General features: G+C 48.2%; 1 protein-coding gene across 1 annotated transcript in view; it reads right to left on the bottom strand.

Moving 5' to 3' along the window:
- Positions 1–18,530, bottom strand: part of LOC121843667 (sodium/glucose cotransporter 5-like) — a 34,288-nt gene extending 15,758 nt beyond the window's left edge. Inside the window, exon 1 of the mRNA XM_042313432.1 lies at positions 18,368–18,530. Coding sequence (XP_042169366.1) covers positions 18,368–18,478 — 111 coding nt within the window. The 5' untranslated portion in view covers positions 18,479–18,530. The remainder of the gene's footprint in view (positions 1–18,367) is intronic.
- Between the last annotated feature and the right edge of the window lie 3,554 nt (positions 18,531–22,084).

Here is a 22,084-nt window from a genome sequence, read left to right as displayed (position 1 = left end):
AACTGTGAGAGGAACTGCAAAATAATCAGCTGGTTACACTGCCCCCTGCTGTCTGCTGATGGTACTACTACTATACATAATAATCAGCTAGTTACACTGCCCCCTGATGGTACCACTATACATAATAATCAGCTGGTTACACTGCCCCCTGATGGTACCACTATACATAATAATCAGCTGGTTACACTGCCCCCTGCTGTCTGCTGATGGTACTACTACTATACATAATAATCAGCTGGTTACACTGCCCCCTGCTGTCTGCTGATGGTACTACTACTATACATAATAATCAGCTGGTTACACTGCCCCCTGCTGTCTGCTGATGGTACTACTACTATACATAATAATCAGCTAGTTACACTGCCCCTGCTGTCTGTTGATGGTACTACTACTATACATAATAATTAGCTGGTTACACTGCCCCCTGATGGTACTACTACTATACATAATAATCAGCTGGTTACACTGCCCCCTGCTGTCTGTTCTGGTTACACTGCCCCCTGCTGATGGTACTACTGCTATTCATAATAATCAGCTGGTTACACTGCCCCCTGTTGGTACTACTACTATACATAATAATCAGCTGGTTACACTGCCCCCTGCTGTCTGTTGATGGTACTACTACTATACATAATAATCAGCTGGTTACACTGCCCCCTGATGGTACTACTACTATACATAATAATCAGCTGGTTACACTGCCCCCTGCTGTCTGTTCTGGTTACACTGCCCCCTGCTGATGGTACTACTACTATACATAATAATCAGCTGGTTATACTGCCCCCTGCTGATGGTACTACTACTATACATAATAATCAGCTGGTTACACTGCCCCCTGCTGTCTGTTGATGGTACTACTACTATACATAATAATCAGCTGGTTACACTGCCCCCTGCTGTCTGTTCTGGTTACACTGCCCCCTGCTGTCTGCTGATGGTACTACTACTATACATAATAATCAGCTGGTTACACTGCCCCCTGATGGTACTACTACTATACATAATAATCAGCTGGTTACACTGCCCCCTGCTGTCTGCTGATGGTACTACTACTATACATAATAATCAGCTGGTTACACTGCCCCCTGCTGTCTGCTGATGGTAATACTACTATACATAATAATCAGCTGGTTACACTGCCCCCTGCTGTCTGCTGATGGTACTACTACTATACATAATAATCAGCTGGTTACACTGCCCCCCGCTGATGGTACCACTACTATACATAATAATCAGCTGTCACACTGCCCCCTGCTTTCTGCTGATGGTACTACTACTATACATAATAATCAGCTGGTTACACTGCCCCCTGTTGTCTGAACAGTGAAATGCTCAGCCTGAAAAAAAGTCTGACCTGGATTTGACAGAGAATTTAATTAGAATTTGTAGAATTAACCCCAACCTTGGCACGGTGTGTGTATGCAGTAGGGGTGAGTGGGGAAACCACTGGGGAAGCTGTGTATGCAGTAGGGGAGGCTGTGTATGCAGTAGGGGTGAGTGGGGGAAACCACTGGGGATGGTTAGTAGGGGTGAGTGGGGGAATCCACTGGGGAAGGTTAGTAGGGGTGAGTGGGGAAACCACTGGGGAAGGTTAGTAGGGGTGAGTGGGGAAACCACTGGGGATGGATAGTAGGGGTGAGTGGGGGAAACCACTGGGGAAGGTTAGTAGGGGTGAGTGGGGAAACCACTGGGGATGGATAGTAGGGGTGAGTGGGGGAAACCACTGGGGAAGGTTAGTAGGGGTGGAGTGGGGTGAAACCACTGGGGAAGGTGGAGGGGTGAGTTTAGTAGGGGTGAGTGGGGAAACCACTGGGGAAGGTTAGTAGGGGTGAGTGGGGGAAACCACTGGGGAAGTTTAGTAGGGGTGTAACATCCTGCGCTGTTTGTTCTATAACCTGTTAACTTACATTCGGAAACTATTCAGACCACTTGACCTTTTCCACATTTTGTTATGTTAAACGCCTATTCTAAAATCTATTAAATCAAATGTTTTCCTCATAAATCTACACTCAGTAACCCATAATGACAAAGTGAAAACGGAATATTTTGCAAATGTATTAAAAAATAAAAACAGAAATGACTTATTTACATAAATATTAAGACCCTTTACTATGAGACTCTAAATTGATCTCAGGTGCATCCTGTTATCATTGATCATCCTTGAGATGTTTCAACAACTTGATTGGAGTCCACCTGTGGTAAATTCAATTAATTGAACATGATTTGGAAAGGCACACATCTGTCTATATAAGGTCCCACAGTCAACAGTGCATGTCAGAGAAAAAAACAAGCCATGAGGTCAAAGGAATTCTCCATAGAATTTCGAGACAGGATTGTGACGAGGCACAGATCTGGGGAAGGATACCAACACATTTCTGCAGCATTGAAGATCCCCAAGAACACAGTGGCTTCCATCAATCTTAAATGGAAGAAGTTTAGATCCATCAAGACTCTTCCTAGAGCTGGTCGCCCGGCCAAACTGAGCAATCGGGGAGAAGGGCCTCGGTCAGGGAGGTGACTAAGAACCCGATGGTCACTCTGACAGAGCTCCAGAGTTCCTCTGTGGAGATGGGAGAACCTTCCAGAAGGACAACCATCTCTGCAGCACTCCACCAATCAGGTAGAGGGGCCAAACGGAAGCCACTCCTCAGTAAAAGTCACATGACAGCTCACGAAAGTTTGCCAAAAGGCAGCTAAAGACTCTCAGATAAACAAGATTCTCTGGTCTTATGAAACCAAGATTGAACTCTTTGGCCTGAATGCCAAGCGTCACGTCTGGAGGAAACCTGGAACCATCCCTACTGTGAAGCATGGTGGTTGCAGCATTATGCTGTGGGGATGTTTTTCAGCGGCAGGGACTGAGAGACTAGTCAAGATCGAGGGAAAGATGAACAGCGCAAAGTACAGAGAGATCCTTGATGAAAACCTGCTCAGGACCTCAGACTGGGGCGAAGGTTCACCTTCCAACAGAACAACGACCTTAAAGCACACAGCCAAGACAACGCAGGAGTGTTTTCGGGACGAGTCTCTGAATGTCCTTGAGTGGCCCAGCCAGAGACCGGAATTGATCGAACATCTCTGGAGAGACCTGAAAAAATCTGTGCAGCGACGCTCCCCATCCAACCTGGCAGAGCTTGAGAGGATCTGCAGAGAAGAATGGGAGAAACTCCCCAAATGCAGATGTGCCAAGCGTGGAGCGCCATACCCAAGAAGACTCAAGGCTGTAATCGCTGCCAAAGGTGCTTCAACAAAGTACTGAGTAAAGGGTCTGAATACTAAATGTAAAGGGTCTGAATACTAAATGTAAAGGGTCTGAATACTGTAAATGTAAAGGGTCTGAATACTGTAAATGTAAAGGGTCTGAATACTGTAAATGTAAAGGGTCTGAATACTGTAAATGTAAAGGGTCTGAATACTAAATGTAAAGGGTCTGAATACTGTAAATGTAAAGGGTCTGAATACTGTAAATGTAAAGGGTCTGAATACTGTAAATGTAAAAGGGTCTGAATACTGTAAATGTAAAGGGTCTGAATACTGTAAATGTAAAGGGTCTGAATACTGTAAATGTAAAGGGTCTGAATACTGTAAATGTAAAGGGTCTGAATACTGTAAATGTAAAGGGTCTGAATACTGTAAATGTAAAGGGTCTGAATACTAAATGTAAAGGGTCTGAATACTGTAAATGTAAAGGGTCTGAATACTGTAAATGTAAAGGGTCTGAATACTGTAAATGTAAAGGGTCTGAATACTAAATGTAAAGGGTCTGAATACTGTAAATGTAAAGGGTCTGAATACTGTAAATGTAAAGGGTCTGAATACTAAATGTAAAGGGTCTGAATACTGTAAATGTAAAGGGTCTGAATACTGTAAATGTAAAGGGTCTGAATACTGTAAATGTAAAGGGTCTGAATACTGTAAATGTAAAGGGTCTGAATACTAAATGTAAAGGGTCTGAATAATAAATGTAAAGGGTCTGAATACTAAATGTCATATTTCAGTTTGTAATTATTAATATTTTTCTAAAAACCGTTTTTCTTTGTCATTATGGGGTATTGGCCTTGCCTCTCAATGTAAAGGGTCTGAATACTGTAAATGTAAAGGGTCTGGCCTACTGTAAATGTAAAGGGCCTCTGAATATGGGGTAAATTGCCTCTCAAGGGTATTGGTGCCTCTCATTATGGGGTATTGGCCTTGCCATACTTATGGGGTATTGGCCTTGCCACTCATTATGGGGTATTGGCCTTGCCACTCAATGGGGTATTGGCCTTGCCACTCATTAAATTAAAGGGGGGTCTGAATACTTAAATGGGGTAAGGGTCTCTCATTATGGGGTAAATGGCCTTGCCTCTCATTATGGGGTATTGGCCTTGCCAAATTATGGGGTATTGGCTGTCTCATTATGGGGTATTGGCCTTGCCACTCATTATGGGGTAAAGGGCCTTGCCTCTCATTATACTGGCCTTGCCTCTCATTAAATTATAAAGGGCCTTGCCTCTCATTATGGGGTATTGGCCTTGCCACTCATTATGGGGTATGTATAATGTAAAGGCCTTGAATCATTAAATTGTACTCATTATGGGGTATTGGCCTTGCCACTCAATGGGGTAAAGGCCTTGCCTCTGATTATGGGGTAAATGTAAATGGGGTATTGGCTGCCTCTCAATGGGGTATTGGCCTTGCCACTCATTATGGGGTATTGGCCTTGCCACTCATTATGGGGTATTGGCCTTGCCACTCATTATGGGGTATTGGCCTTGCCACTCATTATGGGGTATTGGCCTTGCCTCTCATTATGGGGTATTGTGTGTAGATTGATTTTAGAATAATGCTGAAACGTAACAAAATGTGGAAAAAGTCAAGGGGTCTGAATGCACTCTAAAGGCCTTGCCACTGATAAACAGGCCTAAAGGCCTTGCCACTGATAAACAGGCCTAAAGGCCTTGCCACTGATAAACAGGCCTAAAGGCCTTGCCACTGTGATAAACAGGCCTAAAGGCCTTGCCACTGATAAACAGGCCTAAAGGCCTTGCCTCTGTGATAAACAGGCCTAAAGGCCTTGCCACTGATAAACAGGCCTAAAGGCCTTGCCACTGTGATAAACAGGCCTAAAGGCCTTGCCACTGATAAACAGGCCTAAAGGCCTTGCCACTGATAAACAGGCCTAAAGGCCTTGCCACTGATAAACAGGCCTAAAGGCCTTGCCACTGATAAACAGGCCTAAAGGCCTTGCCACTGATAAACAGGCCTAAAGGCCTTGCCACTGATAAACAGGCCTAAAGGCCTTGCCACTGATAAACAGGCCTAAAGGCCTTGCCACTGATAAACAGGCCTAAAGGCCTTGCCACTGATAAACAGGCCTAAAGGCCTTGCCACTGTGATAAACAGGCCTAAAGGCCTTGCCACTGTGATAAACAGGCCTAAAGGCCTTGCCTCTGATAAACAGGCCTAAAGGCCTTGCCACTGTGATAAACAGGCCTAAAGGCCTTGCCTCTGATAAACAGGCCTAAAGGCCTTGCCACTGTGATAAACAGGCCTAAAGGCCTTGCCTCTGATAAACAGGCCTAAAGGCCTTGCCACTGTGATAAACAGGCCTAAAGGCCTTGCCTCTGATAAACAGGCCTAAAGGCCTTGCCACTGATAAACAGGCCTAAAGGCCTTGCCTCTGATAAACAGGCCTAAAGGCCTTGCCTCTGATAAACAGGCCTAAAGGCCTTGCCTCTGATAAACAGGCCTAAAGGCCTTGCCACTGTGATAAACAGGCCTAAAGGCCTTGCCACTCTGATAAACAGGCCTAAAGGCCTTGCCACTGTGATAAACAGGCCTAAAGGCCTTGCCTCTGATAAACAGGCCTAAAGGCCTTGCCACTGTGATAAACAGGCCTAAAGGCCTTGCCACTCTGATAAACAGGCCTAAAGGCCTTGCCTCTGATAAACAGGCCTAAAGGCCTTGCCACTGTGATAAACAGGCCTAAAGGCCTTGCCACTGTGATAAACAGGCCTAAAGGCCTTGCCTGATAAACAGGCCTAAAGGCCTTGCCACTGTGATAAACAGGCCTAAAGGCCTTGCCACTGTGATAAACAGGCCTAAAGGCCTTGCCACTGATAAACAGGCCTAAAGGCCTTGCCACTCTGATAAACAGGCCTAAAGGCCTTGCCACTGTGATAAACAGGCCTAAAGGCCTTGCCACTGTGATAAACAGGCCTAAAGGCCTTGCCACTGATAAACAGGCCTAAAGGCCTTGCCACTGATAAACAGGCCTAAAGGCCTTGCCACTGATAAACAGGCCTAAAGGCCTTGCCACTGATAAACAGACCTAAAGGCCTTGCCACTGTGATAAACAGGCCTAAAGGCCTTGCCACTGATAAACAGGCCTAAAGGCCTTGCCACTGTGATAAACAGGCCTAAAGGCCTTGCCACTGTGATAAACAGGCCTAAAGGCCTTGCCACTGTGATAAACAGGCCTAAAGGCCTTGCCTCTGATAAACAGGCCTAAAGGCCTTGCCACTGATAAACAGGCCTAAAGGCCTTGCCACTGATAAACAGGCCTAAAGGCCTTGCCACTGATAAACAGGCCTAAAGGCCTTGCCACTGATAAACAGGCCTAAAGGCCTTGCCACTGATAAACAGGCCTAAAGGCCTTGCCACTGATAAACAGGCCTAAAGGCCTTGCCACTGTGATAAACAGGCCTAAAGGCCTTGCCACTGATAAACAGGCCTAAAGGCCTTGCCACTGATAAACAGGCCTAAAGGCCTTGCCACTGTGATAAACAGGCCTAAAGGCCTTGCCACTGTGATAAACAGGCCTAAAGGCCTTGCCACTGTGATAAATAGGCCTAAAGGCCTTGCCACTGATAAACAGGCCTAAAGGCCTTGCCACTGTGATAAACAGGCCTAAAGGCCTTGCCACTGTGATAAACAGGCCTAAAGGCCTTGCCACTGTGATAAACAGGCCTAAAGGCCTTGCCACTGATAAACAGGCCTAAAGGCCTTGCCACTGTGATAAACAGGCCTAAAGGCCTTGCCTCTGATAAACAGACCTAAAGGCCTTGCCTCTGATAAACAGACCTAAAGGCCTTGCCACTGATAAACAGGCCTAAAGGCCTTGCCACTGTGATAAACAGACCTAAAGGCCTTGCCACTCTGATAAACAGACCTAAAGGCCTTGCCACTGATAAACAGACCTAAAGGCCTTGCCACTGATAAACAGACCTAAAGGCCTTGCCTCTGATAAACAGGCCTAAAGGCCTTGCCACTGATAAACAGGCCTAAAGGCCTTGCCACTGATAAACAGGCCTAAAGGCCTTGCCACTGTGATAAACAGACCTAAAGGCCTTGCCACTGTGATAAACAGGCCTAAAGGCCTTGCCACTGTGATAAACAGACCTAAAGGCCTTGCCACTGATAAACAGGCCTAAAGGCCTTGCCACTGATAAACAGGCCTAAAGGCCTTGCCACTGATAAACAGGCCTAAAGGCCTTGCCACTGATAAACAGGCCTAAAGGCCTTGCCACTGATAAACAGGCCTAAAGGCCTTGCCACTGATAAACAGGCCTACAGGCCTTGCCACTGTGATAAACAGGCCTAAAGGCCTTGCCTCTGATAAACAGGCCTAAAGGCCTTGCCACTGTGATAAACAGGCCTAAAGGCCTTGCCACTGATAAACAGGCCTAAAGGCCTTGCCACTGATAAACAGGCCTAAAGGCCTTGCCTCTGTGATAAACAGGCCTAAAGGACTTGCCACTGATAAACAGGCCTAAAGGACTTGCCTCTGATAAACAGGCCTAAAGGCCTTGCCTCTGATAAACAGGCCTAAAGGCCTTGCCTCTGTGATAAACAGGCCTAAAGGCCTTGCCTCTGATAAACAGGCCTAAAGGCCTTGCCACTGATAAACAGGCCTAAAGGCCTTGCCACTGTGATAAACAGGCCTAAAGGACTTGCCACTGATAAACAGGCCTAAAGGCCTTGCCACTGATAAACAGGCCTAAAGGCCTTGCCACTGATAAACAGGCCTAAAGGCCTTGCCACTGATAAACAGGCCTAAAGGCCTTGCCACTGTGATAAACAGGCCTAAAGGCCTTGCCACTGTGATAAACAGGCCCAAAAGCCTTGCCACTGTGATAAACAGGCCTAAAGGCCTTGCCACTGATAAACAGGCCAAAAGGCCTTGCCTCTGTGATAAACAGGCCAAAAGGCCTTGCCACTGATAAACAGGCCTAAAGGCCTTGCCACTGTGATAAACAGGCCTAAAGGCCTTGCCACTGTGATAAACAGGCCTAAAGGCCTTGCCACTGTGATAAACAGACCTAAAGGCCTTGCCACTGATAAACAGGCCTAAAGGCCTTGCCACTGATAAACAGGCCTAAAGGCCTTGCCACTGATAAACAGGCCTAAAGGCCTTGCCACTGATAAACAGGCCTAAAGGCCTTGCCACTCTGATAAACAGGCCTAAAGGCCTTGCCACTGATAAACAGGCCTAAAGGCCTTGCCACTGATAAACAGACCTAAAGGCCTTGCCACTGATAAACAGGCCTAAAGGCCTTGCCACTGATAAACAGGCCTAAAGGCCTTGCCACTGTGATAAACAGGCCTAAAGGCCTTGCCACTGATAAACAGGCCTAAAGGCCTTGCCACTGATAAACAGGCCTAAAGGCCTTGCCACTGATAAACAGGCCTAAAGGCCTTGCCACTGATAAACAGGCCTAAAGGCCTTGCCACTGATAAACAGGCCTAAAGGCCTTGCCACTGATAAACAGGCCTAAAGGCCTTGCCACTGATAAACAGGCCTAAAGGCCTTGCCACTGATAAACAGGCCTAAAGGCCTTGCCACTGATAAACAGGCCTAAAGGCCTTGCCACTGTGAAGGCCGAGACAATAAGAAGACACAGCGGCAGAATAAATTCAACCACACATTTGTTTAATCTCAAAAGCAGAGAGCAACCTTTTTCTTTCAAAAACAAGGACATTTGTACGTGGCCCTGAACTTTTGAACGGTAGTGTAAATTACTCAGTAACTCAGTGACTCATGTTTGCATCTCAATGTGATAAAAAACAGTCTGCTTGTTCCTCACAAAGAGGACAACTGATGTTACTGAGCCAGATGTCTGTGTGTCAGGGGAGAAAAACAGTCCTATGTTGCTCTGTCTGTCTGTGTGCTGATATGTTGCTCTGTCTGTCTGCGTGCTGCTATGTTGCTCTGTCTGTCTGCGTGCTGATATGTTGCTCTGTCTGTCTGTGTGCTGATATGTTGCTCTGTCTGTCTGCGTGCTGATATGTTGCTCTGTCTGTCTGCGTGCTGATATGTTGCTCTGTCTGTCTGCGTGCTGATATGTTGCTCTGTCTGTCTGCGTGCTGCTTGTCCTTTGTTGCAACCACTCTTCCAGCTCCACTGTTCCAGCAACCACTCTTCCTGCTCCACTCTTCCTGCAACCACTCTTCCAGCTCCACTCTTCCAGCTCCACTCTTCCTACAACCACTCTTCCAGCTCCACTCTTCCAGCAACCACTCTTCCAGCTCCACTCTTCCAGCAACCCCTCTTCCAGCAACTACTCTTCCTACAGCTACTCTTCCAGCTCCACTCTTCCATAAACCACTCTTCCAGCAACCACTCTTCCTGCTGCACTCTTCCTACAACCACTCTTCCAGCTCCACTCTTCCAACAACCACTCTTCCAGCTCCACTCTTCCAGCTCCACTCTTCCAGCTCCACTCTTCCATCAACCACTCTTCCTGCACCACTCTTCCATCAACCACTCTTCCAGCTCCACTCTTCCATCAACCACTCTTCCAGCTCCACTCTTCCAGCTCCACTCTTCCATAAACCACTCTTCCAGCTCCACTCTTCCATCAACCACTCTTCCAGCACCACTCTTCCATCAACCACTCTTCCAGCTCCACTCTTCCAGCTCCACTCTTCCAGCAACCACTCTTCCAGCTCCACTCTTCCAGCTCCACTCTTCCAGCAACCACTCTTCCTGCTGCACTCTTCCTACAACCACTCTTCCAGCTCCACTCTTCCAGCAACCACTCTTCCAGCTCCACTCTTCCAGCACCACTCTTCCATCAACCACTCTTCCTGCTCCACTCTTCCAGCAACCACTCTTCCTACAACCACTCTTCCAGCTCCACTCTTCCAGCTCCACTCTTCCAGCTCCACTCTTACAGCGCCACTCTTCCAGCTCCACTCTTCCTACAACCCCTCTTCCAGCTCCACTCTTCCAGCTACCACTCTTCCTGCTCCACTCTTCCTACAACCACTCTTCCAGCTCCACTCTTCCAGCAACCACTCTTCCTGCTCCACTCTTCCTACAACCACTCTTCCAGCTCCACTCTTCCAGCAACCACTCTTCCAGCTCCACTCTTCCAGCAACCACTCTTCCTGCTCCACTCTTCCTACAACCACTCTTCCAGCTCCACTCTTACAGCTCCACTCTTCCAGCTCCACTCTTCCTACAACCCCTCTTCCAGCTCCACTCTTCCAGCTCCACTCTTCCAGCTCCGCTCTTCCTACAACCACTCTTCCAGCTCAACTCTTCCAGCAACCACTCTTCCAGAAACTACTCTTCCTACAGCTACTCTTCCAGCTCCACTCTTCCAGCTCCACTCTTCCATAAACCACTCTTCCAGCTCCACTCTTCCATCAACCACTCTTCCTGCTCCACTCTTCCAGCTCCACTCTTCCTACAACCACTCTTCCAGCTCCACTCTTCCATCAACCACTCTTCCAGCTCCACTCTTCCTACAACCACTCTTCCAGCTCCACTCTTCCAGCAACCACTCTTCCAGCAACCACTCTTCCAGCAACCACTCTTCCTACAACCACTCTTCCAGCAACCACTCTTCCAGCAACCACTCTTACAGCAACCACCCTTCCAGCTCCACTCTTCCAGCAAGCACTCTTCCTACAACCACTCTTCCTACAACCACTCTTCCAGCTCCACTCTTCCTACAACCACTCTTCCAGCTCCACTCTTCCAGCTCCACTCTTCCTATAATCACTCTTCCAGCTCCACTCTTCCAGCTCCACTCTTCCTACAACCACTCTTCCAGCAACCACTCTTCCTACTACCACTCTTCCTATAATCACTCTTCCAGCAACCACTCTTCCTACAACCACTCTTCCAGCAACCACTCTTCCAGCTCCACTCTTCCTATAATCACTCTTCCAGCTACCACTCTTCCAGCTCCACTCTTCCTACAACCACTCTTCCAGCTCCACTCTTCCTACAACCACTCTTCCAGCAACCACTCTTCCTACAACCACTCTTCCAGCTCCACTCTTCCAGCAACCACTCTTCCAGCAACCACTCTTCCAGCTCCACTCTTCCTACAACCACTCTTCCAGCAACCACTCTTCCAGCAACCACTCTTCCAGCTCCACTCTTCCAGCAACCACTCTTCCAGCAACCACTCTTCCAGCTCCACTCTTCCTACAACCACTCTTCCAGCTCCACTCTTCCTACAACCACTCTTCCAGCTCCACTCTTCCTACAACCACTCTTCCAGCTCCACTCTTCCTACAACCACTCTTCCAGCTCCACTCTTCCTACAACCACTCTTCCAGCTCCACTCTTCCAGCAACCACTCTTCCAGCAACCACTCTTCCAGCTCCACTCTTCCAGCAACCACTCTTCCAGCTCCACTCTTCCAGCAACCACTCTTCCAGCTCCACTCTTCCAGCAACCACTCTTCCAGCTCCACTCTTCCAGCAACCACTCTTCCAGCTCCACTCTTCCAGCAACCACTCTTCCAGCTCCACTCTTCCAGCAACCACTCTTCCAGCTCCACTCTTCCAGCAACCACTCTTCCAGCTCCACTCTTCCAGCTCCACTCTTCCTACAACCACTCTTCCAGCTCCACTCTTCCTGCTCCACTCTTCCTGCTCTGCTTAGTCTAATACAGTGACAACTTAAAGATACCAAAACTATTTAGTCCAATCAACTTAAGCTAAATATAATGTTACTGTCCCTGGTTCTGATTTCTGTGTGTGTGTGTGTTTGTGCAAGTAGAAAAACATATTGACTCACCCTACCTGTAGAGAAACGCCAACACCATCCTCCTCTCTTTCATGTTGCCTAAACGGTCTTTCACTCTGTCATACAGTACACACTTTTAGTTTTTGTGGTCCTAGGCTACCTGGCTAAAATGCTAGCTCGCTAACCTAACTTCCATTCAAGGCCAACGTTAGCTAGTTAACATCAGCCTTCTACATCTAGCTACATGTTGAACTCCCATCCTCTCAGACCAGGGTAAAACAATGTATGAATTAATGGTTGGATCAGAATCGCAGTTATAATCATTGGCCACAGAGAACTAAGTAAAACCACAAGTTCAAATCCCTATATCCATCCCATGGGTAATTTAGGAAACTGACCCAATTTCGTGGTATCCAATTGGTAGTTACAGTCTTGTCTCATCGCTGCAACTCCCATACAGACTCAGGAGAAGCGAAGGTCGAGAGCCATACGTCCTCCGAAACACAACCAAACCAAGCCGCACTGCTTCTTGACACAATGCACATCCAAAGCGGAACCAATGTGTCGGAGGAAACACCTAGTGCACCTAGCGACCTGGTCAGTGTGCACTGCGCCCGACCACAGGAGCCGCTAGTGCACGATGAGACAAAGATATCCCTACCGGCCAAACCCTCCCTAACCCGTGCGCCACCCCATCGGCCTCCCGGTCGCGGCCGGCTGCGACAGACCCTGGGCTCGAACCCAGAATCTCTGGTGGCACAGCCTAGCCCACTGGGCCACCTGTGAGGACTCAGAAACTGACCATTTTAGCTAGCTAGCCACCGGAGTACAACAACACAAGGAGATGCAATCATTCAAGTTGTTTCTGTCAATGACGTATCTCTCTCGATGTGATGTGATTGGAGAGAAGCCTTCCCCTGACACGTTGTTGTGGTGTGCCAGGACCATTCATGATGTATCTCTCTCGATGTGATTGGAGACAAGCCTTCCCCTGACACGTTGTTTTGGTGTGCCAGGACCATTCATGACGTATCTCTCTCGATGTGATTGGAGACAAGCCTTCCCCTGACACGTTGTTTTGGTGTGCCAGGACCATTCATGACGTATCTCTCTCGATGTGATTGGAGACAAGCCTTCCCCTGACACGTTGTTTTGGTGTGCCAGGACCATTCATGACGTATCTCTCTCGATGTGATTGGAGACAAGCCTTCCCCTGACACGTTGTTTTGGTGTGCCAGGACCATTCATGACGTATCTCTCTAGATGTGATTGGAGACAAGCCTTCCCCTGACACGTTGTTTTGGTGTGCCAGGACCATTCATGACGTATCTCTCTCGATGTGATGTGATTGGAGACAAGCCTTCCCCTGACACGTTGTTTTGGTGTGCCAGGACCATTCATGACGTATCTCTCTAGATGTGATTGGAAACAAGCCTTCCCCTGACACATTGTTTTGGTGTGCCAGGACCATTCAGTTGAGCTCAACGCTGATTATTTATGAATGTTTTTATCAAGGGAGGCCAAATGCTCGCTGGCTTCACTTGCCTTCAACAGCAGCAACAATGTCATACTCTTTATGACCAGACCGAATCAGATAGATGGGGACACATACAGAGACAGAGGGGATCTGTTTCACTCGCCGGATGCTTCATCCGTGGGATACATTCAGCCTCTTGTGAATTGAAGGACAATTATGAAAACTTAGAGAGATGAAAGAGAAATATTTTAAATGTTTTTTTCATGGTCAATTTTCTGGGGAAGCCTGGCTTCCATTGGCATCCATGAATACGCACCACTGTGTGTGTAAATGTGTGTGTGTGTGTGTGTGTGTGTGTGTGTGTGTGTGTGTGTGTGTGTGTGTGTGTGTGTGTGTGTGTGTGTGTGTGTGTGCAGTGTTCCAGTGTGCAGACAGTGTGTCCTTACGTTCCATTCGACAGCCAGCTACAGCGATGCCAGCTCCTGTTCCAGCCAGACCGATGAACAGACCAGAGCCCTCACAGCTACTGGCAAACAGAGAGGCTCCATAGTCTACTCACAGATACACACACACACACACACCACAGACACCACACACAGATACACACAGACACACAAACACCACAACACACACAGACACACAGACACACACCCGACACAGATACACACAAACACACAAACACCACACAGATACACACAAACACACACAAACACCGCACACAGATACACACACAAACACCACAAACACCACACACAGACACACACAGACACACACAGATACAACACACACACAGATACACAGATACACACACAAACACCACACACAGACACACACAACTGGTAAACAGAGTGGCTCCGATCTTCCACAAGAAGAGCAGGAAATGGAGGACTGTTTGAGATCAACAGCAGATGTAACAGACTTTAAGATCTGACTCACCGGCCACCAGGCCATGTCTCTCCCAGCCAGGAAAGTTACACAGAGTTACACACAAACCAGACAGAGTTCCATAGTTACACAGAGTTACACACAAACCAGACAGAGTTCCATAGTTACACAGAGTTACACACAAACCAGACAGAGTTCCATAGTTACACAGAGTTACACACAAACCAGACAGAGTTCCATAGTTACAGACAGAGTTCCATAGTAACACACCAGACATAGTTCCATAGTTACACACAAACCAGACAGAGTTTACATAGAGTTACACACAAACCAGACAGAGTTCCATAGTTACACAGAGTTACACAGACAGAGTTCCATAGTTACACAGAGTTACACACAAACCAGACAGAGTTCCATAGTTACACAGAGTTACACACAAACCAGACAGAGTTCCATAGTTACACAGAGTTACACACAAACCAGACAGAGTTCCATAGTTACACAGAGTTACACACAAACCAGACAGAGTTCCATAGTTACACAGAGTTACACACAAACCAGACAGAGTTCCATAGTTACACAGAGTTACACACAAACCAGACAGAGTTCCATAGTTACACAGAGTTACACACAAACCAGACAGAGTTCCATAGTTACACAGAGTTAGTTACACAGACAGAGTTCCATAGTTACACACACCAGACAGAGTTCCATAGTTACACAGAGACAGAGTTACACACAAACCAGACAGAGTTCCATAGTTACACAGAGTTACACACAAACCAGACAGAGTTCCATAGTTACACACACAAACCAGACAGAGTTACACAGTTACACACACCAGACAGAGTTCCATAGTTACACACATCAGACAGAGTTCCATAGTCACACACACCAGACAGAGTTCCATAGTTACACACACCAGACAGAGTTCCATAGTTACACAGAGTTACACACACACCAGAGTTCCATAGTTACACACACCAGACAGAGATCCATAGTTACACAGAGTTACACACACACCAGACAGAGTTCCATAGTTACACACACCAGACAGAGTTCCATAGTTACACAGAGTTACACACAAACCAGACAGAGTTCCATAGTTACGCAGAGTTACACACAGAGTTACAGACAGAGACAGAGTTCCATAGTTACACACACCAGACAGAGTTCCATAGTTACACACACCAGACAGAGTTCCATAGTTACACACACAGACAGACACACACCAGACAGAGTTCCATAGTTACACACAGTTACACAGTCCAGACAGAGTTCCATAGTTACACACACCAGACAGAGTTCCATAGTTACACAGAGTTACACACAAACCAGACAGAGTTCCATAGTTACACAGACATAGTTACACACACACCAGACAGAGTTCCATAGTTACACAGACAGAGTTCCATAGTTACACACCAGACAGAGTTCCATAGTTACACACATCAGACAGAGTTCCATAGTTACACACACCAGACAGAGTTCCATAGTTACACAGAGTTACACACAAACCAGACAGAGTTCCATAGTTACACAGAGTTACACACACACCAGACAGAGTTCCATAGTTACACACACCAGACAGAGTTCCATAGTTACACACATCAGACAGAGTTCCATAGTTACACACACCAGACAGAGTTCCATAGTTACACAGAGTTACACACACACCAGACAGAGTTCCATAGTTACACAGAGTTACACACAAAAGAGTTCCAGACAGAGTTCCATAGTTACACAGAGTTACACACACACCAGACAGAGTTCCATAGTTACACACACCAGACAGAGTTCCATAGTTACACAGAGTTACACACAAACCAGACAGAGTTCCATAGTTACACAGAGTTACACACACACCAGACAGAGTTCCATAGTTACACAGAGTTACACACACACCAGACAGAGTTCCATAGTTACACAGAGTTACACACAAACCAGACAGAGTTCCATAGTTACACAGAGTTACACACAAACCAGACATAGTTCCATAGTTACACAGAGTTACACACACACCAGACAGAGTTCCATAGTTACACACACCAGACATAGTTCCATAGTTACACACACCAGACAGAGTTCCATAGACAGAGTTCCATAGTTACACACACCAGACAGAGATCCATAGTTACACAGAGTTACACACAAACCAGACAGAGTTCCATAGTTACACAGAGTTACACACACCAGACAGAGTTCCATAGTTACACAGAGTTACACACAAACCAGACAGAGTTCCATAGTTACACCAGACATAGTCCCATAGTAACACACACCAGACAGAGTTCCATAGTTACACAGAGACAGAGTTCCATAGTTACACACACCAGACAGAGTTCCATAGTTACACAGAGTTACACACAAACCAGACAGAGTTCCATAGTTACACAGAGTTACACACAAACCAGACAGAGTTCCATAGTTACACAGAGTTACACACAAACCAGACAGAGTTCCATAGTTACACACACCAGACATAGTTCCATAGTTACACACACCAGACAGAGTTCCATAGTTACACACACCAGACAGAGTTCCATAGTTACACACACCAGACAGAGTTAATTAGTTACACAGAGTTACACACACCAGACAGAGTTAATTAGTTACACAGAGTTACACACACACCAGACAGAGTTCCATAGTTACACACACCAGACAGAGTTCCATAGTTACACAGAGTTACACACACACCAGAGTTCCATAGTTACACACACCAGACAGAGTTCCATAGTTACACAGAGTTACACACACACCAGACAGAGTTCCATAGTTACACACACCAGACAGAGTTCCATAGTTACACACACCAGACAGAGTTCCATAGTTACACACACCAGACAGAGATCCATAGTTACACAGAGTTACACACAGAGTTACACACACAGACAGTTCCATAGTTACACACACCAGACAGAGATCCATAGTTACACACACCAGAGTTCCATAGTTACACACACAGACAGAGTTCCATAGTTACACACACCAGACAGAGTTCCATAGTTACACAGAGTTACACACAAACCAGACAGAGTTCCATAGTTACGCAGAGTTACACACACACCAGACAGAGTTCCATAGTAACACACACCAGACATAGTTCCATAGTAACACACATCAGAAAGAGTTCCATAGTAACACACACCAGACAGAGTTCCATAGTAACACACACCAGACATAGTTCCATAGTAACACACATCAGACAGAGTTCCATAGTTACACACACCAGACAGCTTCCATAGTTACACACACCAGACAGAGTTCCATAGTTACACACACACCAGACAGAGTTCCATAGTTACACACACAGACAGAGTTCCATAGTTACACACACCAGACAGAGTTCCATAGTTACAGACACCAGACAGAGTTCCATAGTTACACACACCAGACAGACAGACAGACAGACAGACAGACAGACAGACAGATCGAGTTCAGACAGACAGACAGACAGATCAGTTAGACAGACCAGACAGACAGACAGACAGACAGACAGCGTTAGACAGACAGACAGACAGACAGACAGACAGACAGACAGACAGACAGACAGACAGACAGACAGACAGACAGACAGACAGACAGACAGACAGACAGACAGACAGACAGACAGACAGACAGACAGACAGACAGACAGACAGACAGACAGACAGACAGACAGACAGACAGACAGACAGACAGACAGATCGTTAGGACAGACAGACAGGTGACAGACAGACAGATCAGACAGACAGACAGACAGACAGACAGATGACAGACAGACAGACAGACAGACAGACAGACAGACAGACAGACAGACAGACAGACAGACAGACAGACAGACAGACAGACAGACAGACAGACAGACAGACAGACAGACAGACAGACAGACAGACAGACAGACGTTAGACAGACAGACAGATCATTAGACAGACAGACAGACAGACAGACAGACAGACAGACAGACAGACAGACAGACAGACAGACAGACAGACAGACAGACAGACAGACAGACAGACAGACAGACAGACAGTACAGTAGGTAAGTCTCACCCAGATGCCGACGGCTACGTTGAGCAGGAAGTAAGCAGCGATGATGATGATGTCAGAGATACTGAAGGACTGGGACAGAGCAAAGAACTGGGTGGTGGAGTTGGACGCCATTACTGACCACTCACACTAACACTCACACACACCTAACACACACACCTAACACTCACACCTCAACACTCACACAGTCACAGACACCAGGTAACACACAACACCAGAACCCTCAACACACACCTAACCCCAGGTAACACACACAACACATACCTAACACCAGACCTGACCACTGCTTCAGACACACCGTACACAGTAACCCCAGACCTGACCACTGATTCAGACAACCCCACACCTGACCACTGCTTCACTAACACCAGACCTGACCACTGCTTCACCACCAACAGTCAGCACCTCACGCTCAGACCCACAATACCTCAGTGTGTGTGTTGGAGCACACATGAAGCTCGTCAGCAGAGTGGACTAGACACCACCAACAGTCAGCAACCCCAGACCAGTCACCAGAGGGCTTCAGACACACCGTCACACTAACCCCAAACCTGACCACTGATTCACTAACCCCAGCACCTGACCAATGCTGCAGACACTATGGAGAACGAGTAGGAGACACCACCAACAGTCAGCAGAGAGAACAGGGCAGGTCAGATCGGGGAGTGGACATTGTCAGTCAATTGGCCCCATGATTAAACACCACCAACAGTCTGCTAATGTGTGTTTCAGACACCACCAACAGAATCAGCAGCCAGGTGACACACACAGTCAGCAGAGTGGACCTGCTGGCTGGGAGGTAATGGAGGTGTGTGTGTTGGAGAGTCACAGGTCAGGTCAGTGTCAGCAGAGTGGACTCAGGTCAGACACCACCAACAGTCAGCAGAGTGGCCCCAGGTCAGACACCACCAACAGTCAGCAGAGTGGTCAGCAGAGTGGCCAGGTCAGACACCACCAACAGTCAGCAGAGTGGCCCCAGGTCAGACACCACCAACAGTCAGCAGAGTGGCCCCAGGTCAGACACCACCAACAGTCAGCAGAGTGGACAGGTCACACCACCAACAGTCAGCAGAGTGGCCCCAGGTCAGACACCACCAACAGTCAGCAGAGTGGACCCAGGTCACCACCAGGTCAGACACCATCAACAGCCTCTCACCAACGGTCAGCAGAGTGGACCCAGGTCAGACACCACCAACAGTCAGCAGAGTCAGAGACTGGCCCCAGGTCAGACACCACCAACAGTCAGCAGAGTGGACCCAGGTCAGACACCACCAACAGTCAGCAGAGTGGACCCAGGTCAGACACCACCAACAGTCAGCAGAGTGGACCCAGGTCAGACACCACCAACAGTCAGCAGAGTGGCCCCAGGTCAGACACCACCAACAGTCAGCAGAGTGGACTCAGGTCAGACACCACCAACAGTCAGCAGAGTGGCCCCAGGTCAGACACCACCAACAGTCAGCAGAGTGGACCCAGGTCAGACACCACCAACAGTCAGCAGAGTGGCCCCAGGTCAGACACCACCAACAGCCTCTCACCAACGGTCAGCAGAGTGGACCCAGGTCAGACACCACCAACAGTCAGCAGAGTGGACAGACACCACCAACAGCCTCAGCAGAGTGGCCCCAGGTCAGACACCACCAACAGTCAGCAGAGTGGACTCCAGGTCAGACACCACCAACACCACCAACAGTCAGCAGAGTGGACTCAGGTCAGAGAGTGGACACCACCACCAACAGTCAGCAGAGTGGACTCAGGTCAGACACCACTAACGGTCAGCAGAGTGGACCCAGGTCAGACACCACCGACAGCCTCTCACCAACGGTCAGCAGTGGACCCAGGTCAGACACCACCAACGGTCAGCAGAGTGGACTCAGGTCAGACACCACCAATGGTCAGCAGAGTGGACCCAGGTCAGACACCACCAACAGCATCACACCAAAGGTCAGCAGAGTGGACCCAGGTCAGACACCACCAACGGTCAGCAGAGTGGACCAAGATCAGACACCACCAATGGTCAGCAGAGTCAGGACCCAGGTCAGACACCACCAACGGTCAGCAGAGTGGACCCAGGTCAGACACCACCAACAGCCTCTCACCAACGGTCAGCAGAGTGGACTCACTCAGACACCACCAACAGCCTCTCACCAACGGTCAGCAGAGTGGACCCAGGTCAGACACCACCAACGGTCAGCAGAGTGGACCAAGATCAGACACCACCAACGGTCAGCAGAGTGGACCCAGGTCAGACACCACCAACGGTCAGCAGAGTGGACCCAGGTCAGACACCACCAACAGCCTCTCACCAACGGTCAGCAGAGTGGACTCAGGTCAGATACCACCAACAGCCTCTCACCAACGGTCAGCAGAGTGGACCCAGATCAGACACCACCAACGGTCTGCAGAGTGGACCCAGGTCAGACACCATTAACAGTCAGCAGAGTGTACTCAGGTCAGACACCACCAACGGTCAGCAGAGTGTACTCAGGTCAGACACCACCAACGGTCAGCAGAGTGGACCCAGGTCAGACACCATCAACAGTCAGCAGAGTGGCCCCAGGTCAGACACCATCAACAGTCAGCAGAGTGTACTCAGGTCAGACACCACCAACAGCCAGCAGAGTGGACTCAGGTCAGACACCACCAACAGTCAGCAGAGTGGACCCAAATGACACCACAAACAGTCACTAGACAGGTCAGAGTGGACAGGTCAGACACCAACAGTCAGCAGAGTGGACCCAAATTAGACACCACCAAACAGTCAGCAGAGTGGACCCAGATCAGACACCACCAACAGTCAGCAGAGTAGACCCAGATCAGACACCATCAACAGCCTCTCACCAACGGTGGACCCAGGTCAGACACCACCAACAGTCAGCAGAGTGGACACCATCCAGGTCAGACACAGACATCACCAACAGTCAGCAGGTGGACCCAGGTCAGACACCACCAAAAGGTCAGCAGAGGAGACCCAGATCAAACACCACCAACGGTCAGCAGAGTGGACTCAGGTCAGACACCACCAACACACTCTCACCAACGCTACCTGCCTCTAACCACTAGGCTACCTGCTGGTTACTGGTCCAACTTTCTAACCACTATGCAACCTGCTGGTTACCAGTCCAACACACTAACCACTAGGCTACCTGCTGGTTACTAGTCCAACGCTCTAACCACTAGGATACCTGCTGGTTACTGGTCCAACATTCTAACCACTAGGCCACCTGCTGGTTACTAGTCCAACACTCTTACCACTAGGCTACCTGCTGGTTACTAGTCCAACGCTCCAACCACTAGGCTACCTGCTGGTTACTAGTCCAACGCTCTAACCACTAGGCTACATGCTGGTTACTGGTCCAACACTCTAACCACTAGGCTACCTGCTGGTTACCAGTCCAACACTCTAACCACTAGACTACCTGCTGGTTATTAGTCCAACACTCTAACCACTAGGCTACCTGCTGGTTACTAGTCCAACGCTCCAACCACTCTAACCACTAGGCTACCTGCTGGTTACTAGTCCAACACTCTAACCACTAGGCTACCTGCTGGTTACTAGTCCAATGCTCCAACCACTAGGCTACCTGCAGGTTTCTAGTCCAACACTCTAACCACTAGGCTACCTGCTGGTTACTAGCCCAACGATCTAACCACTAGGCTACCTGCTGGTTACTAGTCCAACACTCTAACCACTAGGCTACCTGCTGGTTACTAGTCCAA

The sequence above is a fragment of the Oncorhynchus tshawytscha genome, unplaced genomic scaffold (assembly GCF_018296145.1).
Source record: "Oncorhynchus tshawytscha isolate Ot180627B unplaced genomic scaffold, Otsh_v2.0 Un_contig_8450_pilon_pilon, whole genome shotgun sequence".
NCBI lineage: Eukaryota > Metazoa > Chordata > Actinopteri > Salmoniformes > Salmonidae > Oncorhynchus > Oncorhynchus tshawytscha.
This window is presented reverse-complemented; position numbering and strand designations above follow the sequence as displayed.